The sequence below is a fragment of the Peromyscus maniculatus genome, chromosome 5, assembly GCF_049852395.1.
Source record: "Peromyscus maniculatus bairdii isolate BWxNUB_F1_BW_parent chromosome 5, HU_Pman_BW_mat_3.1, whole genome shotgun sequence".
In the NCBI taxonomy this organism is placed as follows: Eukaryota; Metazoa; Chordata; class Mammalia; order Rodentia; family Cricetidae; genus Peromyscus; species Peromyscus maniculatus.
In genome coordinates, this window is record NC_134856.1 from 56,018,443 (window position 1) to 56,044,991 (window position 26,549).

Sequence of the window (26,549 nt, forward strand, 5' to 3'; positions counted from 1 at the left end):
TAAGGCTGAGAGAGAGGGACAGGGCTTGGTGAGGAGGATGAGGCTCGGTGGGGATGGGGTGGGGTGGAGCTTGGCGAGGAGGGGCTTGGGCTCGAGGAGAAGGGTAGAGCCAGAAAGGTTAGAGCCCTTGGGGCTCAGGTGTGCCTTCCTCAAATCCACATCCAGGAGGTGGCAGAACGGAAGAGGCCCACTCCTTGACACCCTGTGCGCCTTGTGGGGCTGTGTTCTGCTCACCCTTTCCAGACTCACCCTCGGGGACCTGTGTGGCCTGGTGGGGCCCGTCCACGGCCGGCCCATCCACACCCAGCCCATCATCCCTGAAGACGTCCTCTTCCTCCTCCTGCGGCTGTAGCAGAGGAGCCTGGCTCACTGTGTCCTGCCTGGGGGAATCCGAGAGTCACTTCCCGCCTGTGTCGCCGTCTCTTCTCCCCCCGGGGCAGCCCCCACCTCTGCACAACATCCCCACTGTGTTTTATCTGTGGACGCCAGGCCAAGAAAACATGGACCAGAACAGCACCACGGCTCCTCTTCAAGCCGAGAAGCCTCAGCTAATCCTGTGACACAGCTCCCAATGCCACCCCTCCCCCAGCCCCACAAACTAAGAAAACCCACAGCACCCATGGCCCTCGAAGGCATGTGAACCTGTGAGCCCATCGAGGGCGACGGGTGCCCGGCGGGGGCACGTGCTCCAGGTCAGTGAGTTGCATAAAGGGCCGGTGGAAGTAGTGCAGCTGCAGGATGCAGGCCAGCAGGAAGAAGCCAGGGATGAGGATGCTGGAAAAGAGCTCCGACACGCTGAACTGCTCCAGGCCCAGGTCCCCCAGCCTGGCAGAAGACAGCCATCAGCACCTCACTCTGCCCGGCCCCAGACCCACGTGAACAGGGGCAGAGCCTAGGCACGGGGTGGGAACCGGGGGAAGGTGCCACGGCTGCCCCAAAGGGATCAGCTCGGCTGCGCCCGACTCACTGCTCATCCGTGAAGCCGGTGAGGTTGCGCCAGTAGGTGGGGAAGTCCTGGAACTGGAAGGTATACACCGCGATGAGCACCAGCATGGTATAGGCTACCACCAGCCACCAGAAGACACGGAGCAGCTTCCTCCACAGGCTGTAGTAGACCTACAGGTGGTAACCGGTGAGCAGGGCAGGTGTGGGGCAGGGCCCCACTCACTAGCCCTACCTGCCCATCACGGTGGGCACCTGGAACAAGGTGAGGCACAACAGGAAAAGGAACATGTAGACGATTTTGTAGACCACCAGGCGGCCAGCGAAGCTGACCACGATGAACATGCCGGCGCACACGTAGATCCAGTACTTGGCGTAGATGCCTGTGACCAGCTCCCCCAGGCTCCGCAGCAGCGTCTGAGTCTGTGTGGGCTCTGCAGAACGGGACAGCAGGCAGAGTGACGGCCTTGGCAGAGAGAGGACAGTGGGGGTGGAGGCCGCCCCCGCCCCACATGCTACTCACCTGTCTCTGCCACTGTGACCTCCAGCAGTCCAACAGGCACCCTTGCCTTCTTTAGCAGCTTCTCCTTCACAAACTGGCGCAACAGGAGCCAGAATGTGAGCAGGTAGAGCAGCTGTGGGGAGCAGGGGTGTCACCGAGGACCCAGTCCGTGACATAGGGCCATGGAAAGCCCTCGGCCCCTCCCATGGCCACGAATCCAACCTCACTCATATGTGTAGGCTTGCATGGCCACAGATCCACAGATGCACATGAAAGCCTCACAGACCCAGGTTCACAATCTCACATACTTCGGCCAAACTCACATGTTTACGCTCACATGCATACAGATACACATATAGGCTCACAGTCTCACGAGATACATTACAATCCATCAGCCCACAAACAATGGGCAGGCATCAAGACACTGTTGTACACCTGCCTCATGCAGGAACACCTGGGTGACTCAAGAACCAAACTGACCAGACACAAGTCACGGACACCCAGGGTCACATAATGGGACCCTGTCAGGCAGGCAGAATACACAGGGATTCCCACAGCATCAAGGACATGGAGATAGCATCTGCAACAGCACAATGCCAGTCACTCAGCAAACAGGCTTTAAACACATACACCACATATATGTATTTGGCTTTTTTTTTTTTTTGAGACAGGGTTTCTCTGTGTAGCCTGGGCTGTCCTGGATCTCATTCTGTAGACCAGGCTGGCCTCAGACTCACAGAGCTCCGCCTGCCTCCGCCTCCCCAGTGCTGGGATTGAAGGTGTGAGCCACCACACTGATCACAAATTCTATATTCTAGGGTGGACCCATAGTAACTCAATGTTGACCTAAGACATACTCTCCTATGGCCGGGCGGTGGTGGTGGTGGTGGTGGTGGTGGTGGTGGCGCACACCTTTAATCCCAGCACTCGGGAGGCAGAGGCAGGCAGAGCTCTCACGTTTGAGGCCAGCCTGGTCTACAGAGTAAGTTCCAGGACAGGCTCCAAAGCTACATAGAGAAACTCTGTCTGGAAAAACAAAAACAAACAAACAAAAAAACCAAAAACCATACTCTCCTACAGTCTCTACCTAATTGAACAAGTGACCAGTTAACACTATTATCCTCCTGGGTTCCCAGGCAAAAATCCCACCACTGCCCAGATGTGGCAGATGACACTCACCATGGCACCAAGGTCCAAGCAGGGGTAGCGTGTGTGCTCCAACCCCAGCTGGTGCAGGCTGACAGGGCCCAGGGTGGTGGGCAGCTCAGGGAGTTCCATGGCCCACACATAGCGCAGGCAGCAGAGTGTCAGCCCATACAGCAGGATGCAGGGTGAGCAGAGCATGGCCAGCTGGTGGCGGCTACGCACGGTCCAGATGAGGCAGGCCCAGAGCAGCAGCACGAAGGTCAACCAGCTGTGGTACGTGATGCTCCACACCTGGACAGCCAGGGCCAGTGAGCAGGGACTGCATGGGACACCTGGCCAGCTCCTCAGCCCCCAACAGTAAGGCCCCCATGAGGTAGCCCACATACAACATTGTGTATACATGCACTGCATACACATATGTGGGACGTTGGTGACTTCCACAGACAATTCCAGCACTGTTTCTAGTGACGAGACTGTGGGCCTCAGTTTCTGAAATAAACTACATCCCACTCCCCTGCATTCTATAAGAAATGACAGTGGCCCTTGGGGCTGCTCCTTACCATCATGGCAATCAGGGCACACACATAGCTCTGGTCCATGATGAGGCGGCCCAGGCCATGTAGTGGTGACATCTCTTTCAGCTCAGCCAGCCTGGAGCGTGCTGGGGGTGGGACTGAGATTAGCTACCACATAGGAACCCTTTGGAGTCCCTCCCTCCCCCATACTCAGTGTGGTCCTAAAGCATGGAGCGGGCCACCTGCACTTGGCTGGGCCTTACGGTGGGATGGGAGGCCCACCAGGCAGTCATAGTGGATGCTGGCCAAAACCAACAGAAGAATCTAACCCTTCTGGAATGTCATGTGTCCCTGGCCAGACCCTACTGGCCTCACTTTTTAAGACTCTGGTGCAGGAGACGGCCCTTTCAGATCTGTGACTCCCATGCATCACACAATGACAATTGCATAAGTGAAGGTCGGGAGATGTAGCTCAGTGGTACAGTATAAAGCCAGGCACACAAGGTCCCGCAGCCAATCTCCAGCATCAGAAAATAATCTCAACCCCAGAGTTCAAAGTAGAGGTCTGCAGGGTGGCTCAACAGGTTAAGGTGCCTGCCACCAAGCCTGAGGACCTGAGTTCAAGACCCACAGTAGAAAGAGAGAACCAAGTCCTGCAAGTTGCCCTCTGACTTCTACATGCATACAATAGCTTGACACTCTCTCCCGCACACACAAAATAAATAAATAAATGTAATTAAAGATTTTTTTTTAAAGTTCAAAATAAAGAAATAAGAACCCAGAAAAAGATCTAGCAGTCTCCACAGAAATGCAAATCAGTGAAACTCCAGGCCAACACTCCCAGGGCAACAGAGGCCCTTGGGACCCTGGGCCATGGGAATGTGAGACCTAGAGGGCCACCCAAAGGGTCTTGGGGACCAGCTACTGAGCCATAGACTGGCCCTGTGAGGTCTGGGCGTAAGATAAGGAGTGTGTGTATAAGACCTATGACCACCAGGGGGCAGTCCTAGACTTGCCCACAGAGAGATAGAGCAAAATGGGCCACTGCTAGTGAGTGTTCATAGGAGGGCATCCCCCTGGCCACCGGGCCTCTAACTCACCGGGACGCTGGCGGACAGGACTCTGGCTGGTTAGGACGTGCACAGTGCAGTTGTCAATGTCAGGTCCTGTGGACGTGGGTATCACACACTGCAGAAGACATGTGGGTGAGCTAGTGGCTGCAGGCCGTTCCCCATGACTTTGGAATACCCATGACCACCTGCTCACCTGGCTGGCATCCCTAGCCTGGGACTCTAGCTCCAGCTGGTCCAATTCCAGTTCATGTTCCTCATCCTCCCTAGGCGCCTCCTTCCTCTGTAGAGACCAGAACCCTGAGTACCAGTCCTGGAGCTGGGAGGGCCCCAGGATATCTGCCTCAGGACCTCCGCCTGGCCAGCGTAGCAGATGCCAGCAGAGGTGATGGCAGGGACTTACCAGGTCTGAGGGACGGCTCTTTCGGAGCTTCAGGAGAGAGGTGGCCGTGTAGTAGAGCAGCAGCAGGATGCCAGGGCTCACGTAGATGGGCCAGGAGTGGTTAGTGTTGAGCGCCAGCACGTTGGGGCTGGTGCAGTTGGGGAGGTCTATGAAGTTCTTGAGACCGAACACCCTGTTCAGAGGGAGGGCCTGTCACTGACCGCCAGCTTCGAGGGCGGCCGAGCCACGGCTGGTTGGGAAGGCCCATACGGAAGCCTTACCTGGCCCAGATGCTGCCAGGAGGCAGCACGCCCTGGACAAAAGCTGTCTGGTAGCAGTAGAGGCAAAGGAGATGGCCGGCGCCAAAGCAGCTCACCATGACGCAGAGTGTGTTGAAGCCCAAGGAACTGAGAGGAAAGTGGCAGGCCCACCACGTGCAGATGGCCAGGAAGACCAGCAGGTAGACACTGGAGAAGGCCGAAGGGTGGGCTATACCTACAGGGTGGGGGAGCACAGGCCCTCGGGGTCATGCCTGGCCTGGCCCACCAGGGAGCTCTGAGTCACCTCCCCATGCCAGTCAGTGTCAAGGCTCTACCCCTCTCTAGGGTACCTGCCAGCGCCAGCAGCACAATGGTCAGCATCCTTCCAAAGGCCATCAGCAGCCAGTGGGCTGTGACCCGGAAACGGGAGCTCAGCCACGGCCTGCGTTTGGTTGCCAGGGCAGGGGCTCCCTGGAGCCCCACCGCTGGGGCAGCATCCATGTCGTCGTCGTCATCCTGCTAAAGTCATGGGGAAGTGGCATCATCACCCCAAGGCTGCTCCAGCCTCATCTGCCTAGCTGAGGTAAGAGATACGGCCTGTGCCACAGCTGCCCCTCTGATGTTGCCCACAGCCTGACACCCTGGCAGAGCTTCCTCTCTGCCCAAGCCTTTCTCCCTTCCCACTAGAGCTCTGTCACTAAGTGTCACCCTTAGGGCCCCATCCACAATCCTGGCGGGCCAGGCACAGGCTGACCCGGCTATTCTGGAACACTCCAAGCATCTCTTTCTGTCCCATTTTGGGTCACGATGCCCTAGAAGCCAGGACAGCCTCCCAGACCCCAAATCTGTCCCTGAAGACCCTACGTCAGTTTTGTTTGGCTCCTGGGAAGAGACTCTTAGGAAGCAGGGAAAGAACATGTACACATGCATACCACATGCCCTACACTGCAGTTTTTAGAGCACCTTCAGACCCACAGTCCTTGATCCAGAGGTGGCAGGTGACTGCCCCAATCCCACATGTCAGGGAGAGCAGGGCTACATTTCTATCTTATGGGGCCTCTAGGGAGTGGGGGTAGGGGGTCTGCGGGGCACAGCAGCATGGGGACCTCCAGCTCTCCAACTAGTCAGTTCCTAGTCGTCCCACACGGCAGAGAAAGTGTGCCATGTCCTGAACTGCTGCTGACCTCTTTGACCCTGCAGAATGACAGCAGTGCCCAGCTACCTGAAAAGAAACAAGGCAGCCCCTGCCTGGGGCAGGAGACCGAGACCTGACAGGATCTGTTTTCCCTGGCACTGACGGAAGGTTTCCCAGAACAGAGCTGCATCCCAGGCCTCGGGGAAAGCCAGGGTATGGTGGAAAAGAACACAAACTGTCGTCAGCAGCCCCAGCTCAAGCCAGCCGCTGGCAGCCCATGTCCCCAGCTGTGCCTGTGGGAACAGTTGAGGGGTTATTGGGGACTTGGGCTGAGTGCGCTGCTCTGGAGCTAGATGGCATGGGCACCTCCCATGCTCCAGCTGTCTCTATGCTGGGGAGCCTGAGGAAAGTTGCTTAACCTCTCTGAGTCTGCTTCCCATCTTGCAAAGAAAGCTGTGGAGCCTGGGCATGAAAGATGAGGCCGCTATCAAGGTCCCAGGGATGTACTATTTATCATCGACTAGAAGCGGGAGGGCTGGAGGTCAGGCCAGGAGACAGAATAGCTAGTCCCTGAGCTCCCCTCTTCTATAAGCCCTTAGAAGCTGGAAGTAAGGCCAAAGAGGACCTGGAGGAGGAGGAGCTGAGGGAGAAGAGAGAGCTATACTCTGCTAGTCAAGGGAGAGGAGATGCCCCTGGGGTAGAAGATACGATGACCCGGCCTAGTCCTGGGAACCTCTTTTTGTTTGTTTGTTGTTTGTTGTTTTTGTTTTTTGAGACAGGGTTTTTCTGTGTAGCCCTGGCTGTCCTGGAACTCACTCTGTAGATCGGGCTGGCCTTGAATTCACAAAGATCTGCCTGCCTCTGCCTCCCGAGTGCTGGGATTAAAGGCGTGCACCACCACCGCCCAGCTTATGGACTTTATTTTTGAGACAGGTTCTCACTGTGCAGCCCTGGCTGGCCTTGAGGCTCTGGGAACCTCTTGAGAGCATTGTGACAAATGAGCAATTCTAGGCATAGGAAGACAAGGACAGCTGTGACAGAGGGACAGACGCCCCCAAGCCACCTGATCCTCACAGCTCCACCCAGCCCCCGACCTCCTGAGGCTTCTGGAGTCCCTTCCACTCTCTGGTTTCCTCTAAAGCCTAGCAAGTGTCAGGTGTTGATAAATGGATGCTGGGACCCGGGGTCTGAGAGCAGGGTGTGTGCCTGCCCCAAGACACCTGGGTGGCCATAAATCCTATCTCAGCTGAGGACCTGGGGGAACAGGCTAAGGCTGGCATGGTGCGGGAAAGCTGGACTGCAGACCTTGAGCAGGGTTTAAAGGTGCTGAGTGTCCAGCCGTGGTGCCTGGGAACAGCGTCAGGGAGCCCCTGTCTCTCCCTAAAAATAAGCTCGATGAGCGCCTCGGGTCATGCAGGGAGGCAACCGCAGCCTTTCGGGTTCCTACCCAGCACATTTCAGCTCGGCTGATACCCACACGTGACAGTTGCCAGAGTACAGACCCACTTCAGGGTTCTGTTGATTGAGAACTGGGGTCCTGCGGAGCAGGCCTCCCGTGAACAAAGCCACATGACTGGAAGTGGGAGAATGTGGCAGGACATGTTTTCCTCTCCCATAGTCCTCTTCACATGCTACCTGTAAATAGCCTCCAAACTTAACCTTGAATGTCTACGTTTGTTCAAATCAAAACTGTCAGAGTGAGTGGGGCTTCAGCACAACACCCTCACCAGGACGGCTGCTGCAGTGCCTTACCGGCTCCTGGGTGCGCTGGCTCTGCCGAGCCTGCCTGGTGAAGCGCGAACAGAGGCCGAGGCAAAGAGAGGACACCACTAGGACTCCCAGGTCAGGCGCCACCAGCCTGGTGGTGTTAAGGATGTCCTTGAGGTCGTTCAGGCCCAGCCTGTGAGGGACAGGGAGAACAGAGTGGGACAGGGGGATGGGGACATGCCCAGGCTATCCTTAGGACTGGGAACTCCAAAGGGAGGCTCGCAGGGGGTGAGGAAGTAATGAGGCTCTTACCTTGTAACCCCTATGTGTCGAGACACCTCCCAAAGGCTGCCTGTAGAGAAAAGAGTTGAGGAAGAGGTTCCAGGCCAGGCAGGATGCCCAGTGGTTGTTCTGGTGGAGGCTAAGGGGCCCCGTGGGCATGATGGCTAGGGATCTCACGTAGAACAGAGGATCAGTGACTCAGGAATGTTGAAAATGTCATCTCTTTTGTTTGTTTATTTGTTTTTGAGACAGGGTCTCTCTTGTAGTCCTGGTTATCCTGCAACTTACTCTGTAGACCAGGCTGGCTTCAAACTCACAGTGATCCTCCTGCTTCTGCCTCCCAAGTGCTAAGATTAAAAGTGTGTGCCACCATGCCACCATCACAGACAGAGAAACTGAGGCCAGTCAGGTACTCACGCTGCTTGGCTGGTCCATTGGCTATGAGTGGCAGGACAGAGACTCCCAATTGTGTGTGGGGGGCTAGAAATGGCCTGTGAAGCTGCACTGGGCTCCAGAGTGGCAGGGACCTGAAACCCAGGGCTTCTACACACAAAGCTGGTGTGCAGGCATCAGCCCCTCCCTGACTAGGAGTGGAGACACTGTCCCTGGGTATAGGGCAGGGACAGTGAGGAGTCCTCGTGTTATACAGCCACATGACTAAGCTACAAGCAGACACAGGAGGAAGATGTTGACAGGTGCGGACACCAGAAAGCCTGAGGCTGTTCCCACCTGATGCCACTCTGGGACTGGCCTGGCCCCACTGACCACGTCACTGCCAGGAATATGCGGGCTAGGCCATCTGGGTCACACATAAATCGTGGCCGGGCACCAGGGGCTGCCCATATTAGGTGAAGGCTGAGTGAGGCAGGGTGGCCCAATGAGGCTGGAGGCCTGAGGTTGCAAGCTGGCACCTCATCCCCTCTCTCCCAGGACTGCTGTCCTCAAGCGCCCCTCCCCGGCTCTGCTCCTCAGACACTTACAGTTTTGTTCCAGAAGCTGTTTCAGGTGAGGCATTGTGTAGAGGCATATCTGGAAGGCGAGGTGGGCCACCAGGAAGAGAAGGCTGAGGCAGAGTAGTGCACGAAGTAGGCGGCCTGTGTGACCTGTGGCAGGGTGGGCAGAGCAAGGATCAGTGTGGATCCTGCCTAGGCTAGCAGCCTCCTTGTCCGTGTGCCTAAGTCAGCATGGACACAGGGTCTGGGCAAGGGGACCAGCCGCAAGGAACCAAGACTCAGGGCACCTTCCAGGAGGCAGCGGGAGCCTCCAGTGACAAGAATAGCCCACGCAGGGCACATGTTCCCTCCTGGTGCCTGGTGCACTGTTGTAACCCTGGTTTATAGATGAGGCTGTCATCCCAGAATGGGGAAGGGACTGGCAGAGACTGTCTAGGGGTCTCTGGGGAACAACTCCGGCCAGTTGCTTCCTACTGTCCTGTTGCATGCAGAGGCACCCTGCCCCTCAAAAGACCAACACTGAACAGGAGAGACACCATTTAATCTTCTTATTTAGCTATCACAGGGATGTCAGTGCTAGGTCTTGGAAACAAGGAGGAAGAAACAAGCAGAGAATAGGAAGCCATTATCTACCACAGCCATGCCCACCTGCCCCTGCATAGAGGCTGGAAATGAGGGCATGAAGGAATTGGTATCCCAAAGAAGGGGCCTGGGTGGTGGGGGCCAGATGTCCCCAAAGAAGTGGGTGGCCAGCTGCCTCCATCTGGGGTGTTGCAGAGCAGAAGTTTCCACAGTCATACAAAGTCATGACAAACAGGACGCAGGCCCCAGCTGCAAGCCCCAGCCGCAAGCCGCACTGAGTGAATACCTGCCCTCAGAGATCTTATTTCACTGATTACTTCATGGGAAAGAAATAGGCTAGCAGTCAGTCATCAAACCATGGGACCCTGACACATGGGGACATACTGTGTTTGGCAGGCTATACACGCACACTAAGGGCGTTCTGCAGCCCTGTTCTGCCTCTAGCCACCCTAGCCAGCCCAGTCAGCAGGGAGGCCCTTGGCTGCAGACCAGGCTAAGTGGCCATAGCTGGTCAGGAGGACATAGGGCCCTGGTCCTTGCCTCTGTCCTCTGAGAGTGGGCGGGCAACTCACAGGTGGACAGAGACTGGGGCCAGCTTCTAGCTCTTCACCTGCTGGCAGTCAACCACTCCAGCAGTCCTGTCAAACGGGCCACAAGACTACTGAGGCCATCAGCATGGAAAGCCTCAGAGCCACATGTCTCCCATGAAGGCAGCCCAGCAGCATCACACCTGTCCTCTCTCTCTCCGTGGCTACCACTGCCAGTATGTCTGTCCTGTGCAGTTTCTTGGGCACAGTCCAAGTGTGTGGAATAGACTCAGAACTGACCTTGGCCCCTGCTGGGATAGCCTCATGGGTGACACCCACTCTTTTTTTCCTCCCTGTAGTTCCCACCCCAGAAGGTGCTGGGACTCAGCCACATTGTGCGTATGGCCAGGTGCCCCTCTCTCACTGACTCCCTGAGCTAAGCCTTGGGCACCAGAGAGCAGGGTGGTACTCCAGCTGTGGCCCAAGTACTCTCCAGTGCCCAACCTCTGGGAGGGCATCGGAGGACAGAAGAGACAAGCCTGACCACAGGACAAGACCAACACCAAGAGCAGCCCTGACATCAGGGCTGGGAGGATCAGGCCCACATAGAGCTCCAGTAACATTGAGAGGTGAAGGTGTGGCTGGTTTCTGCCAGAAGAACCAGAAAGGAGGGTCCTAAGGAACCTATGGTAGGTCCTGAGCACCAGGAAGGACAGTCGCCATGTGCAGAGGCAGGAGCTGTCCCAGCTCAGCTATGAATATTACAGCATGCACCGTGGAAGATCTGTCCTACAGGGCATGGTCCTTCTTGGAAACTACATGAGAACTACAACTGCAGGGGTTCCACCATGTCTCCACATACGGGCACGTCAGGATAGATATGAGTCGGGTGGCGGGGGCTATCAGAAGTGGCTCCCACTGAGATGGCATATGAGGGAAGAAGGCATGTGGTGGAGGGTGGTAGGTGATCTCAGTAATGGAAGAAGCCCCGTGGCAGTTAGAGGGCAGTGGGTCTCTGGGAGAGTTCTCCTGGGCCAGATCTTACAGAGGCAGTGGTCACAGCAGGGGCTGGAAGTGGAGTGAGGATATCTACCTGCATGTGGGGCCCAGCACCAGGAGAGAAAGAGGTGGCTCAGTGTGGCAGCCTCTGCAGGATAAAGCCCGACTTCTGGAATAACCCTGACTCCTGCAGGTGGCTGGATGGACGACTCTGGAAAGAGCTCTCCACCACCACCACCAACCAGCTGGGCAGGGGTCCTGCTGAGCCTGGGGGATCTGCACTCTCACCTGCGAGTCAGCCCTTGCTTGGTCCTGGCCACAACCCCTGAGGTAGCAGTAAACCCTGCCCATCTGACCGGAGAGTAAGTGTCGGCTCCAAGAGACAGATGAGCTCCCAGGCTTAGCCGCCCTCCCACTCACTGTCAGCACCCAGGTCCACACTGGGTCCTCCGTGGGCCCAGAATCTCAAAGCCCTGAGTTTCCTATCACATCTGACTCCTTTCCAGGCAGGGCCTCCTCTACCAGCCTGGCTGCTCCCAGCCGCTCCCCTGTGTGGTATTGTGTTCCCCCAAATATTGTACATGCTAATAAACTTATCTGGGGTCAGAGACAGAACAGCCACAATATTAAACATAGAGGATAAGCAGTGGTAGCACATGCCTTTAATCCTAGCATTCCAGAGGCAGAAATCCATGTGTTCAGGGATGCAGCCAGGCATGGTGACTCATCATGCCTTTAATCCCAGAAAGCGAGCCTTTACTCCCAGGGAGTGGTGTTAGAAAGCAGAAAGGTATATAGGTCGTGAGGACCAGAAACTAGCAGTATTTGGCTAGTTAAGCATTTGGCTGGTTAAGCTTTCAGGCTTTGGAGCAACAGCAGTTCAGCTGAGATTCATTCTGGATGAGGACTCGGAGGCTTCCAGGCTGAGGAAACAGGACCAGCTGAGGAACTGACAAGATGAGATAGCTCTGGCTTGTTCTGTATCTGATCTACCAGCATTCACCCCAATACCTGGCTCAGGTTTGATTTTATTAATAAGAACTTTTAAGACTCCTGTTACACCCCTGTCCTGGGGAAGAGAGTGCACTGGACTTAGCCAAGTTCATCCAAGGCCCAGGATGACAGCCACCTTTGCTCCTGGTCACCTTTCTTTCCTACCATACATTGGGCCCTGACCCATTGGCTAGATGGAAGAAGCGCATCGTCAAGGAAGGGACTGTCATCCCATACTAGGGAGATAATACCCCTCCCTGTCCCATTCCGGCAAGGAAGGGGCTCCGCACAGCAACGCATATCCACCAGCAGAGAGAGATGGACTAGTATGTGCGCTTCCTAGAAAAAAACAGGAAGTGAGCTGGGGGAGGGGAGGATAGCAGACAGGGCACCTGACCTATGGCCTTGACCCTGCTGGAACTCCTACATCCCCTGATCGGTCAGTGGAGGCTCAGAGGTGCTTCCCCATATTCTTGCCCCCTCCCCACCTTCTGGAGCCTTTCGTGCCCTGCCCACACTGACCGCAGCCCCCACTGGACCTCACTCGGAACAGACTCCAGCACTGCCCACCCCTAGGCAGAGGCACCGCTCCACGGTATTTCATGGGCTGTCGGCAAATACCACCCTTCTAATGTGAGCTGGGCCAGGGTGGGCTGCCCGGGGTCCTCGGGAGGGAAGGAATGTCTTTGGTACATCTGACTCCACACACGGAAATGGGATGAAGAGAGGACAGGGTAGGGATCACAGCACAAGTCTGAGCGGAGGCTCACCCAGCAAGGGAAAGAAGCTGGGGAAGGCCTCTCCCATCTGCTCTGGAGCAAAACATGGGTAAACCCAGAGACTAAGAAGCCACTTGTGACCCAGCAAACCTAAGCCCCAGTCTCAGGGTGCAGGTTTCTGTCCTGGGAGGGCAAGGCAGTCTGCTCACAGGCCTGGGACCCCAGTGTCATTTGGCTACCTACCGATCAACTGTTTTGTCACCCCACTATCCCTCTCCCAGTCACAGGCCTAGGAAGTTCACACGGTCCCTAACAGCTAAGAGCCATAGAGATATCCACAGGGCAGGGCTCAGGGCGTGAGAGGGCTTTGTAGCTTCCCAGGGCTGATCAGGGAGGGAGACAGTACGTCCAAAGCAGGGGATGGAATCTACACAGGGTGTGTGTTGGGGGGGGGATGGGGGTTACCAAGGGACTGGTGAGGCTAAGACTTGAGCAGGCCCCCTTGGGGAGAGTAAGGAATCGGGGGGTCAGAGATCAAGGGCAGCCTGGGAGGTGAACTCTGCCAGGGCAGGCAGTTGGGCTTCCTCGCTCTAATTACAAGCAGGTGTCTGAGAACAGACCCCACAACAGCATGGGCTCTGATGCATCCCAACTCTGTCCTGTCGTCCTGCCTGGGACACCCAGCCCTAAGCCGATCCAGCATCTCCTCTCTGTGCAGCCCAGCTTAGGCCCAGACCCTGAGAATCAGGCAGCCGCCTACGTGGGGAACAGGGCCCAGCAGTGTCAGACCTTCCAGGGGCCAGTGCCAGGGCAGCAGCTGCACAAATCATAAACGCACACAGGGCGCTCCGTTCTGCACCGCCGGGCTTCACATTTTCCTCTCACACCCGGAAAAACCAGGCAGCAGCATGTCCCTGAAGGGCCTCTGAGGCTGGACAGATAGAAAGATGGAGGGTCGAGTGGGAAAGACTTCCCACCCTGCCTTCCAAGTCTCCCGCGTGATCCCTCCTGCCTGGCTGGGAGTCTGTACCTCCCACGGTTGATCAGGAGTGTTTCCAGCTGCTCACAGGGCATGAAACCGTCTCGAGACAAGAGGTTTCCAGAAAGGACCTGGGGACGGAGGGGCTGGACTCTGTGGTGAGCAGAGTATGGAAGCTAGACCTTCACCAGAGGCTCAACACAGGAGAAAGGGCCCAGCGCTTAGGCTGTGGGTCTTGGAGGGATCTGGCCCAAGGCCCCAGTGGTTGTCAACACACTGCTCAGGCTGAACTCCCGAAATACCTGTCCCCGAATGCCCAAATCCTACCCATGCTCTACGACCCCTTCTGGTTCCAAAGCACCCTGAGCTGGGCAGGAGTTGCCCTTCCTGCTGTGCCCTCATTGGCAGAATGATGGACCCAAGGCATCCCTGCCCAATCTCTGCCCCCATGCACATGTGACTCACATGGCAAAAGGGACCAAGGCAGAGGTGGGGCTGATGTCACAGCCAACTCAACAAGGGGAGACTGTCTTGGACCATCAGTGACCGTCACCACAGAGCATCAGGAGTGAAGAGGGCTGCAGGGCCATGGGACATGGAAAGGATCCAGTTGGCCATGGTGGCTTTGAGGTAGACAGTGTCATGAGCCAGAGATGCCCCAAAACAAGACGAGACAGGAAGCTGATCCCTGGAGCCCTCTAAAAAGGCACAGCTGGGCTCACATCCTGACTGCAGCCCCAGAAAGGCACTCGGTCTGACCTCCAGCGGGTGGGTATGGCTCTCAGCAGCGTGGCTTGTTTCAGAAACCACTGTAAGCTCGCTCTCACTGGGGCCCCACAGAGCTAGGCGCACTGAGTCCAGCACCTCTGAGGGCAGTGCTGAGGATGTAAATGCCTTTCCTGGGCCCCAGGCAATCACAGCCTGCTCTGATCCTGGCTGACCCACAGACACTGGTTACTACACTTGCTGTGTCTCCTGGGAGCACGGTCTCTCACCCTGATGCTAGCGCTCCCCAGGTCACTGCCATAAACTGTAGCTCTGACCTCTCCATTCAAGTCCAGGAGACAACAGAGGGCCTTCTCTACTTCAGGAATGCAGGTCAACGTGGGGAGGGGGTCATTGAGCACTTACTGTTACTGAATACCACAAAACATACTCTGTGCACCAAGACCATAGATGACCAGAGCTAGTGTGAAGGGTCTCAGGAGGCCCTGCCACTCTGAGACCTGCCTGGCCTGTGGTCTTCTCTCCAGGACAGTAGCAGCCTCTCCCTAATGGACAGGACTCTGGGGCTGGCCTGCATACTGTCTATTGTTTGGAAGGCACAAAACAGTGAAAGCTATCCCTGCCCAGCTCAGACCCTGATGGAGCCCACAGCCGTCCAATTCCTTACATAGCAAGGTGGTATAAGGTAGGGCCTGGCTTTCCAGAGTGAGAGTCGAGCTGGCCAGAGCCTCCCCAGACAGAAGAAGCAATGGAGTCAGTCCTGGGAGCTTAGCTGGAAGATGGTATGGACCCCAGTGCAGATCCCTAAACCTTCTACCTAAACGGGACACCAGGACCCACTAATTCCCACTGCCTTCAAGAGCAATTGAGCCGGCTCGCCACCCCACTCCCCACCCCCCACCCCCGTGACAAACAGTCAGCAGGACAAAACAAAGCAAAACAAAACAAAACAAAACAAAACAAAACACCTGAACTGGCTACGAGTCTGCCGTGAAGAAGTAACCCTCGGTCCGCTCAGTAGTTACCAGGCTGCTAAAATGGAGTCAAGTCTGTGGCTATACAGTGCTTATCCAAATACCCAGCCCCTTACCCTGTGGTCAGAGTCCCCCAAGGAGCTCGGCTCCACCCCCGCCCCCGCCCCCGCCCCTGCCCCTTACCTGGTATGCTGTGTCTTGAGGGGCCTGGAAGCCAGGGCAGCAGCAGCAGAAACAGCAAATAGACCAGTGAGAGAGCATTGAAGCGCAGCAGGGAGGCTGGAGGAGAAACAGATGGTTAGGATGTACGGCGGCGGCAGCAATACAGGCAACCCTCACCCCGAGGGGCGGGCATGGGCAGTGCTGCCCCAGCGCCCCTTCCTCACCCCTGTAAGCCTGCATACCCAAGGCCTGTGCACCACAGGCAGAAAATCCATGTTCCCGTCACCAGGCACACAGGTTGTTCCATGATACTACACGATTCTCCCAACACAATACATGCATTCACACGTGTGTACACACAAGGTTCTGACCACTCAACACACTCCTACACACACAGAACTCTGGTGTCTGCTCCTTCTTAACTTGCTTTTCCTTCTTTTTAAAGTGTTGTCTATTGATTGGCAGGCAGCTCAACTGATGTCTGGGCCCACCAACGAACATGTGGGAAGTTACCGGGACACAGAGGCTTCTGGCACCCCTCCTGGGTCTCAGTGATGGAACTAGTTGAGCAATACTTAACCTAGCTTCCCAGCACTCTGCTGGCAACTGCACCCCTGCCTGTGCCAACATAGAGCACAGCTTCCCTCTGGTAACTTCCCTAACACCCATGTTGTCCTACACTGTCCCGGTGAAGTCCGCCAGCGAAGCCAAAGAACCTGAGGTAGAAAGCAGAAACGTGGCTGGCCCCTTACCAAATGAGTCGTTTTCTTCCCAGAAACATGGGCTTTTTTTCCCAGGAGACAAGGTTCTAAGACCCTGTGCAGTTCTCAGCCCCAGGGGTACTAGGCCATGCTACCTGTCCTTGGGAGTACATAATGAGCCAAACCAAAGAGATTCTACATTCTGCCGGACCCCAGCCACACACAGCGCCATTCACAAACTCGAAGCCACCTCCTTGCCCCTTCTACGACTCAGGCAATTTCAGCCTATAGAAACTGACTGCCCAAGATGGGTAGGGATAGCAGAGCATGAGCTAGGAGCCAGGGTGCATCACGAACCTTGATCCCCTCCTGGACAACACAATCCTAGGACTGGACTGTCCAGCATCATCAAACCTACTTCACTATCCCACTGAGTGGTCTCCTGGGGGCATCCTCCATACTCACACTCCCCTAACAACAGCTCTGGACAGCCAGGGCAGACCTGAACTTGGAGACAGAAATTGGCCACAGGAAAAAAAAAAAGAAAAAGAAAAAGAAAAAGAAATTGGCCACAGAAACAGGCTCTGCTGGAAGGATGTGGCAGGAACCCAGAGTGTGCAGTGCATTAAAAAAGAAGCTGAGCCAGGTCACCTCCTCAGGGAATGGAGAACAGAGTGACATTGCCCATTTTGGGTCAGTGACTCCATGAAGAACACTCCTCTGTAAGCACATCTGAATTCAGCTTGCACCCTTCCCAAAGCCCCCCAGTCTTCCTCCAGGACCACAGTGGACATAGGATGTACCCAAACTTCCAGGGGCACCTGCTGCTTCAAGGAGGCTGAGAGTTTTGGCTATGGGCAGCACTTCTCTTGGCTCCGAAGGGCCTCCCTGGAGTCAGGGTGTGGTCTTTCTCCACTATATATATTAGCAACCATGCACATCTCAGCTCTCTTAAATCTGAAGTTTTCAACAATAATACATTTTTAAAAAATCAATCTTCCTGGCCCAAGAGGCAGGAGGGAAGTGCATTTATGGCAAAGCTTTCCAAAAATCCCTCTGCTTTTCAGCCGCATCAGGGCAGTTCCACCCGTCTTAAGAAGGCAGCACTCTCCCCTCACACCATCGCGATGGCTTCTTCTCCAGTCAGGTGGATGTCTACCCAGCTGTCCGTTCACTCATCCACCTGTCCACCTATCTATCCAGCCGCCTGCCCACTCATCCATTCATCCACAGGTCCCTGAGAACTTTCTCCCAACTCTAATGTTACAGGTCCTGTGTCTGAGTTCACTGGTTTGAACTGATATACCAGGAATGCCAGCACTGAGCCAGGGGCAGGGAGCTGGGGAGAAGAATCAGTCAATAAAGTGCTTGCCACATAAGCATGAGGACCTCAGTTCAGATCACCAGAACCCACATAAAGAGATGAAAAGCCAGGCTAGGGACATGACATGTCTCAGTGGCTTGCCACACAAGCCCGATGACCTGAGTTTGAATCACCAGGAGCTGTGTAAAAGCCAGATGCATTACTACACACACCTGTAATCCCACTGTGGTCCTGGAGGAAGACGGGGGAGCTTTGGAAAGGGGGCAGGCTGAATTCAGATGTGCTTACAGAGGAGTGTCCTTCCTGGAGTCACCAACCCAAAGTGAGCAATGTCACTCTGTTCTCCATTCCCTGAGGAGGTGACCTGGCTCAGCTTATTTTTTAATGCACTGCACACTCTGGGTTCCTGCCACATCCTTCCAGCAGAGCCTGTGATCCCGGTGCACCTGTAGTCCTGGTACACCTGTGATCCCGGTGCACCTGTAGACCCGGTGCACCTGTGATCCCGGTACACCTATGATCCCGGTGCACCTGTAATCCCGGTGCACCTGTAATCCCGGTGCACATGTAATCCCGGTGCACCTGTAGTCCTGGTGCACCTGTAGTCCCGGTGCACCTGCAGTCCCGGTACACCTGTGGCCCCAGTGCACCTGTCCCAGGAGATGGGCAGCAGAGAAAGGAGAATCACCAGAGGCTGTCAAGCCAGCTCGCCTGGGCAAAAGCAGCAGTGAATAACAGACAAACCATGTCTCAAACAAAGTAGGAGGTGAGGACCAACATGCAAGGTTGCCTTTTGATGTGCATGTGCATGCTGTGACATGCACACACCGTGTTCACACACACATGAACTAAAAGATACACAGACACACTTAGATTATACAAGATAGATCGATAGACAGAGGCATAAAAGGCTGTGTGGTGGTATAGACCTATAACCTCAGTGCTGGGGAGGTTGTGGGAAACAGCAATAGGTAGATCTCCAGAGCTTGCTGGCCAGTCTAGCCAACTGATGAACTCCAAAAATAAATAAGGTGGAACACGGATGAGGAAGACACCTGGCTTTGGCTTCTGGCTTCCACAAGCAAAGCCCATGAAAGGCAGCCAGCATGGTGTGAGTACCAGGAAGGCTCCTGGAAGCAGAAGCATAGGCCCTGGGGGGCAGGAACAGCTGCTTTACCCGACAGCCTGCTTGTCAAGCTTAAAAGACAAACCCTGAGGCTCGCTGTGTGTAGTGGTGGTGGTAATGGGGAGGGCTCGAGTTCAACTGCTATAAGGTTTGATGGCCAGCAGTGACATCATGTGAAGATGTGCCTAAGGCCACTGCACTATACACTCAAAAATAGGTTAAGATGGTAAACTTCAGGGACGTATGTTTTACCCGAATAAATATGAATAGTGTTCAAAATCTGTGAAGGATTCCAGAAGGCAGAGATCCAAGATGGCAAAGGGTAGGAACAGGTCCATGCCTAGTCTACTGGCAATAAGGAAATGAGAGATGGGCCAATGAACTTGAGGTCTGGCCTCCCCACCACTCCCAACCCCAGGTGGGGCCAAGAGAACCCTAAATAAATAGCTATATGTGCCAAAGGTAGGAAATTCGAGGTGAGGCACCAGATACCAGGCGGAGGGTAATGCCCTGCCCCGAGGGCCATATTCCTTGCCTCAGCCACACAGGTGAGCTTGGGAGAGGTACAAGCCCTGAGTTCTTACCTTTCTCCTCTCTTTTCCTCCCTTCCCTTCAGTGCAGAGCTGGCCCATCACTGCACATTTAAACAAAGGCTACATCTAGAGACTCACCTTCTAACCCAACACAAGCCAACAGGCTCAGAAGGGTAGAGGGCAAACCATGAGATTCCAGGGTCTTGGTTTGTTTTGTTTTGTTTTGTTTTTCGAGACAGAGTTTCTCTGTGTAGCTTTGCGCCTTTCCTGGAACTCACTTGGTAGCCCAGGCTGGCCTCGAACTCACAGAGATCCGCCTGGCTCTGCCTCCCGAGTGCTGGGATTAAAGGCATGCGCCACCACCGCCCGGCTAGATTCCAGGGTCTTGGATGCCAGGGTGTCTTGGAAGGTAGCCGCCCATACCGAGAGCAGCCACCCTGCTGTGACAGACTCTGAGACTCAGGTGCCTGGGTCTGGCTAGTCTCCCTGATTCTATCTTCTGCCACCGGCCCTGTGAGGAGGCTGGTCTGAGCAGACAGGTAGCCGTGTCTGGAAGATGTGAGCAGGGAAGGCTGGGCCTGTGGCTGCAGGGCCTGCTGTGGACGGAGCAAGGAAAGAGGCTTTGTGAGCTGATTTCCAGCCATCATTCCTCCCAGATTATCACGCCTCAAGAGCTGTATGGGGCAAGAAGCCCGCCAGGAGAGCGACCCCTGGGCCAGCATGGAGCCAAGGCAGAGTGGTGCGTTCAGAGGAAGCCCTGGCTTCTGGGAAGGGAGGAGAGAGTACTACCATAGCCAGGCTGTGACAGGGTACCCGTGTTCCCAGGTGCTCCCCTGTCCTGGTGGGGTTATTGGCTGAAGCACACTGCTGGGATTGTCATAGCCGTGACTTTAACTGTGCCAAGGCCAGAGGTGAGGCACCGTCACAGGCGGCCTGGAGGGGCCAGCCTTGCTCTTTCACTTGAAGGTTAGCTGCAGCTCCATGGCTGGAGGGGTCACGGGGACAAAGACATTCCTAAAGGAGTATAGAGCCTAAGTCTGCTCTGGTGGAGCTGCTGAGCAGAGCCTGTGATTTCACAGGAAACAGGCCTTTCCTGAGCCAGCAACAACAGGACAGACAGAGGCAGGAAGGGCCCCTTGCAGGCCAGCACATGCTTAACCCTTTACAGACTCTCACCCTACAGCACAAAGCTGGAGACCCTTGCTAGCATCCACCCTGGGTCCTCAACCAATGGCTGCGGGTACTGAAGTCCACAGGATGGTTCCCCTGGCCTCTGAGTGACCCAGAGCATAGCTGACCTTTGCCCTTAGTGGGAACTGAGTCAGGAAAGGAGGGTTAGGGGGTAACAGGACCACACACGACTTCTAGAGTGTTCCACACAGAAGGCTGATTACCACCCCTCTTTCCCACTGTGTGCCGGAAGACAGGCCTGCAGATAGGGCTGTGAATGGGACCTCGGTTACTCAAGATCCTGTGACTATGTCGTTCCTAGCAACATCCCTCAGCCTGGCCCAAGTTCTAGGGAAGAGATGAGGATCCATTGGGCCTCCTGGACTCACCACTCCATGCAGGCTCTTTGGGCAAGCTGCTCCCCACCCAGCTCTCAGTCCCCTCTGCGGTGCAGAGGGAGCCAAGCAGGACAGCACAAAGAACCATCATGCACGGGCATCTCATATACCTCTGCTCAAAGAAGTCTCATGGTGACCCCAAGGCAAGTGCCAGACTCATTTGTAAATGGCTCCGGAAATGGAATGCAGCCTGAACCATGAGGCCGAACTGCTGGGAGCTTCCCTTGCTACAGCCAGTGCTAGACAGACAGCAGGAAAGGTGTGGAGAGGCAGCAGCCAGAAGGACCCAGAGACAAACGGGTCCCTTAGGGGCTGGGCAGCAGGGGCAGAATATAGTGAAGTCTCACACAAGGTATCCTAGTCTGCACTGACAGGAAGCTGACTCGCCCAGGCAGAGACAAGCTTCTTGTGTGAAAACAGTATGGAATCCTCAAGGGAAGGTTGGGTGTGGAAGACACTCCAGCCTTAACACCACGGCCCAGCAGGGACACAGGGTTGAGTGTCTCATATAATTCCCCATCCCACCTGCAGAAGAGAGGGAATGAGGAATAGATGGCCTGCCCTCCCAGCCTCTAGGCTACCTGCCTCTGAGAACAAAGCAGAAGGTACACAAGAGGAGAGTACCTCCAGGCCAAAAGAAAGTGCCTGGTGGGAGCTGGGCAAAGGCCCTGGCAGAAGGGACCAGGCTAACCCAAAGAACTGCAACCCATTTCTAGGGCAGGACAAGGCAGGGCCTGTCTGGGACACTGGGACAACCAGTCTCAGCCCTGGAGGAAGTGGTGTCTAGACTGGCAAGGAACTGTAAGGCAGATCAGGGTCTGGAGTCAGCCAGCCCTACAGGATCTGGCGTCCCTAAGGCCAGCAGTCTGGCTATGTGACAGCCTTGTCCAGGGCTGAATAGAGCCTCTTCTAAGAAAACTTGGGTCCCATAGATGGGCACGCTGTCTAGAGAGCCGTAGCTGCCAGGCTGAGAGAACCACTGCAAGGTGTGCTAGGGGCCCAAGAGTGGCCTATGCCCCCAGAATACTCCTTCTTGGAGGGACAGCATCTGCCCCATCCCATGGCATTGCACAAAGGCCTGTACAATGCCACACTCAGCCAAGCATCTGGCACAGTCCAGGGGTGGGTATCAGTCCCACAAGTATCCCCAAAAGCTGGGGTCTTCAAGGATCAGAGACAGGGATCACAGGAAGCAATCTCCATGTTCCGAAGTCCATCTGATCAGTGTCCTGACACATCAGTGGCCAGCACTGACCACCACTGGAGCTGAGCAGCTGACGGATCATTAGGACCTCTGAGCGCAGTCCTGCCCTCAAGCCCTGGGCATCTGCCCACACAGTGTACCACAAAGAGCCTAGTCACCAGTGGCTGAACTAAGTGCCCTGGGTGAGTCCCTGTCCCTAGTGTGGTTTGTGTGTACTTGTGAGAAGGAAGAAGAACGAGACAGGCAAAGGATCTTTCAGGACTAAGGAAAGACCAGATTTTCAGTTCAGACCCACAGAGGCCAGGCAGAGTCCTGGGGCAGGAGGGAAACACACGTGCAATGAGGGGCCACAGCAGCCCAGGAGCCCACGGTGTGCCTTTGGGGTGAGTGGGACTGTGTCTAAATGACTTCTGAGAATGGCCACTAGAGAGGGCTCTGGTCACTGTAACCTGCACACTGGGTGAGGCTTGCTGGGGCCCTTCAGAGTGGAGGTGAGGATATAGTCCACGCTGGACACAGCAGGGAGGCAGGCGGTCAGAACGAGGTGATAGGAAGAGGTATGGAGAGCAGGACTAGAACACCCAACTGGACCCAGCCCTTCCTTTTTCCTCTTCTGTAAAAAGTGCCCAAGGCATGGTGCCAAAAAAGGGCTGGGCTCCGAACCTGGCTGTGCCCACCCCTGGGGCTGGGAGCCAGAGACAGTAGGAACAGGGAGCCTATGGGGGACCCCAGGACAGTAAGTGACCTTGGCCCACCTAGCTCTACTCCAGCAGACGGTCTGGGAAGCAGGAAAGTCCAGAGCCAGTCCATGTGAGTGTCACAGACTCCAGCCACCCCAGAAGACGCCTCAGGGAGGCCTGGTCAGCTAGTTCAACCATCTCCATTTCCCTAACCAGCCAGGTGGGATAGGGCAGGGGAGGGATAGAAATATGTCCCCTCCATCCCTTGGCCTCATGCCCACAAACAACCCAGGCTGCTTCCCCAGGCAGGGGCTGCTCTGGCTTTTCCTCCTATTGTCAGTAAGGGACGATGGTGCTCACAGCTCCAGGACAGGTGCAGGCCTGATTTCCTGCCCGGCATTCAAGATCCTTACTGTAGGCCCCCATGTGACCACCTAACCTTGTGGGCTTTCTGTTACTCTTCTACAAGCCAATGTGCTGTCTGTAGCCCAGCCTTGGCTGGGGCAGTGCCCTGGCCTCCCCTTTGTCTTCCTGTTGTCTATCAGGCAGCTCACCGAGGCTGGTGTCCATCACGCTGGCCTATAGAAGCTCATATACGACTGTTTTTCCTCTGGCCTCTGCCAGGAAACAGCATTTTGAAAACAAACAGCTCACTGTCACCACTCTAGGTAACCTGGAGAAACACAGCTGTGGACCTGCAAGAGGTGACAAGCCCGGCAACCAGGGCAAAAAATCCAGCAACAGCCTTCGTGTCCACCGGTATCCGAGACCGTGGGGCATAGAGCAGCAGGGCCCCCCACAAACGGGGCACACCCTGCAAAACTGATGCCCCAGGGCACGTGGACGCCTCACAACTGTTTGACAGCCACAGAGAAGGCCAACCTATCTCACATTGCTTAGTCGCTCTTCAAAAGTCCCACCTGCCCCTACCTGGGGGGCTCCTGCGGGCATACTGTGCTAGGCACAGCACCTGAGAGGTGGCACACACTTCTGAGCAAACGATACAGACAGGGTGAGCCAAGTTCACCCATTGAATCCTTTATGTGAAAGCTAAAAGTAAACCACAGCACTAGAGAAATGGATCAGCAGTTGGGGATTTAGCAAGGCCCTGGGTTCGGTCCTCAGCTCTGAGAGAAATGGCTCAGCACTGGCTGCTCTTCCAGAGGACCCAGGTTCAGTCCCTAGTACCCACATGGCGGCTCACAACCATCTGTAACTGCAGTTTCAGAGATCTGATGCTCTTTTCTGGCCTCGGCAGGCACCAGGAATGTATGTGGTGCACAGATATATATGCAGGCAACACCTCCATACACTTAAACCAAAAATTTGAATTGAAAAATAAATAAATAAATGTAAACAAGAAACTGCCCACGTATCTGATCTTTGTAAGTAGACAGAAAGGCTCAGAGGGTCCCCATGACCTCTGCAGAAGGGGGCCCCGGGTCTTCTCACTAACACCTCTCCTTGGGGCTGGTAAAATGGTTCAGTGGGTAAAGGCCAAGCCTGATGACCTGAGTTTGATCCTCAGGTCGTACACAGTGAGAGAACTAACTACCAGAATCTGTCCTCAGACCTGCACAACCATGCTGTGACACACCGATACCACACACCTATACGTACACACATGATAAAATAAAAATAAGTATAATTTTTTTAAAGTTGGAATTTGACATCTCCTTTTCTCAAGAAAAGAATGCTGCCACAGATTACTAGAGTGGTTCCCACATGAACTGACTGGGAAAACAGTTTTGTGGTCAGGCTGAGCCGACTGGCCCTGTCTGTCCTTCACAGAGGTGGATAGGGCAGGGAAGGCCGCAAACTGTCTTCCTCCCAGAGCACACAGTGGCTACCAGACTGGCATCCTTCCTAGTTGGGCCTGGTGGCTCAGGCCTGAGATCCCAGGGTGCTCAGGCAGGAGACTCACAAGTTCCAGTCTCGCCTGGGATACCCAGCAAGACTCTGCCTCAAAATAAAAAAAGGGCTAGAGCCGGGCGGTGGTGGCGCACGCCTTTAATCCCAGCACTCGGGGGGCAGAGCCAGGCGGATCTCTGTGAGTTCGAGGCCAGCCTGGGCTACCAAGTGAGTTCCAGGAAAGGCGCAAAGCTACACAGAGAAACCCTGTCTCGAAAAACCAAAAAAAAAAAAAAAAAAAAAAAGGGCTAGAGACCAGGTGTGTGTGCCTATAACCTCAGCACCTGGGAAGTCAAGGCAGGAGGGTCGGGTGAGGTCATCCTTAGCTATCTAGGGAATTCAAGACCAGCTTGGGTTATACAAGACCCGACTGGAGACCTGGCCCGGGGTGTGGTACGGTACTTGCCTAGCATGTGTGAAGCTCCAGGCTCAACCGCCCAGTCCACGAAATACATATTGAGTAAACAGAACACACGAGAACCCAGATCTCCAGACCTAGGTGAGCACCCTGCTAGATCCTGCCTTCTGCTATGCCAGCTGGCTATACGGGGTGCCAGGGAGGACCAGATAACTGCTGCTGAGCAGTACAGCTACAGGACTAGGGGTCCTGATCCACACCCTGGCTGCTCCCCACAACCGCTGGAATTCCCGGTTGCCTGTCTGCCTTATTTGGCTGGGCTGCAACCATAAACACTTCTGTGTGAGGCTTCTGCCAGTGGGTGGGGCCAGGCAGAGGAGGAAGAGGAATGGAGAGGACGTGGCAGAGGATTCCGGAGGCAGCTAGGTCAGCTCTGCTCTTTGCTGGAGCAACTCAGACTATGGTGTCAGTGGAGCTCAGTGGCCACACCTGCCACCCCCAGGGAGGCAGAGGACAAAAAGTTAAGCCAAACCAGGCCCAGAGGGTTCTGGTCAATCTCCCTTCCTGGAAGAGGAGGGTTAGTTCAGTCAGCTGAGGGCACATGAGGAAGCCAACTGCCCGGATATGTCCCTAAAGCTTGGGATTAAAGCTCGTATCTGGGTTAGTGTGTGCAGAATGGCCAGATATCTTAGCCCCTTGAGATCAGGCCCAGGTGGGGCTAGCAGGAAGGAGGGTCAGGCCTCCTCTGCAACTTCCTCTGGTCATTTGAAGTTGTCCTCATTCCTCACTTGTCACCTCTACAGCCCCAGGCAGACATTGAGCCTGGCAGTCATGTGAGCGCCCCATAAGAAGGCCACGGGGACCTGGGCTCCACCTTCTACACCCAAAGCCCACCCCACCCACACCAGCAGGGACCTCTGGCCCTTGGATATTTCAGAGCTGCCTACAAACTGTTCAGAGATCTATTTGATCTGGCTGGCCCGTCCATGGTGCCATTGCTGACCTGCGCTAGAGATGATGGCTGGAGACAGGGAAGACAGGGAGGTTGAGAATGCCTAGCTCTTCAGGATACAAATTAGCCTTGGTGGTGCACAGGAATGGTTTCAAAGCACATTGGGGTTATGGAGCGCTAAGCATGCCAGGACTGATGCCCACGGGAGAAAGCTGAGACAATAGGGCAGAAGGAATAGGCACGTGGACCAGTCCCAGAGGAGTGAGCAGAGGGGTCAAAGTAGGAGCTGCCCCAGCCTGGGCAGCGAGGGTGGAGAGAGGCACAGGAACACGGTGTTACCTACTTGGAGCCCAGCCAAACAGCCCAGGGCTCTTTGGAGCATTTAATTACCACGGGGTTCCGGGGGTTTAATTAATGCCGTGTCTGGAAGAGGTGGTTTCATGGCTCATCTGACCTGCGCGGGGCAGGTTGAGTCATTCTGGTTCTCCCTCCGCACCACAGTTCAATGGTCAAGGCTGAGGGTGGTCTGGTAGGAAGAGTAAGTACAGTAGGCAGAGGGACCCATAGTCACACACTCCAGTCTGGACAGCTAGCCACCTTCCTCTGTCTCCCTCAGCCCACAGTGACCCTGTGATAC

General features: G+C 55.3%; 1 protein-coding gene across 3 annotated transcripts in view; it reads right to left on the reverse strand.

The window, feature by feature from the left end:
* Positions 1-26,549, reverse strand: part of Piezo1 (piezo type mechanosensitive ion channel component 1 (Er blood group)) — a 68,451-nt gene that overhangs the window by 17,731 nt on the left and 24,171 nt on the right. For 2 of the 3 annotated variants that reach the window (XM_076572237.1, XM_006987389.4), the window contains exons 2-17: positions 15,577-15,672; positions 8,922-9,044; positions 7,972-8,011; positions 7,705-7,852; positions 5,168-5,336; positions 4,839-5,052; positions 4,579-4,750; positions 4,372-4,458; positions 4,206-4,293; positions 3,151-3,251; positions 2,624-2,881; positions 1,466-1,577; positions 1,198-1,376; positions 968-1,116; positions 643-825; positions 250-380 (exon numbers count right to left, since the gene is read on the reverse strand). In XM_076572237.1, coding sequence (XP_076428352.1) covers positions 250-380; positions 643-825; positions 968-1,116; positions 1,198-1,376; positions 1,466-1,577; positions 2,624-2,881; positions 3,151-3,251; positions 4,206-4,293; positions 4,372-4,458; positions 4,579-4,750; positions 4,839-5,052; positions 5,168-5,336; positions 7,705-7,852; positions 7,972-8,011; positions 8,922-9,044; positions 15,577-15,672 — 2,250 coding nt within the window. The remainder of the gene's footprint in view (positions 1-249; positions 381-642; positions 826-967; positions 1,117-1,197; positions 1,377-1,465; positions 1,578-2,623; positions 2,882-3,150; positions 3,252-4,205; positions 4,294-4,371; positions 4,459-4,578; positions 4,751-4,838; positions 5,053-5,167; positions 5,337-7,704; positions 7,853-7,971; positions 8,012-8,921; positions 9,045-15,576; positions 15,673-26,549) is intronic. The other variant, XM_042277809.2, reaches the window with a different exon arrangement.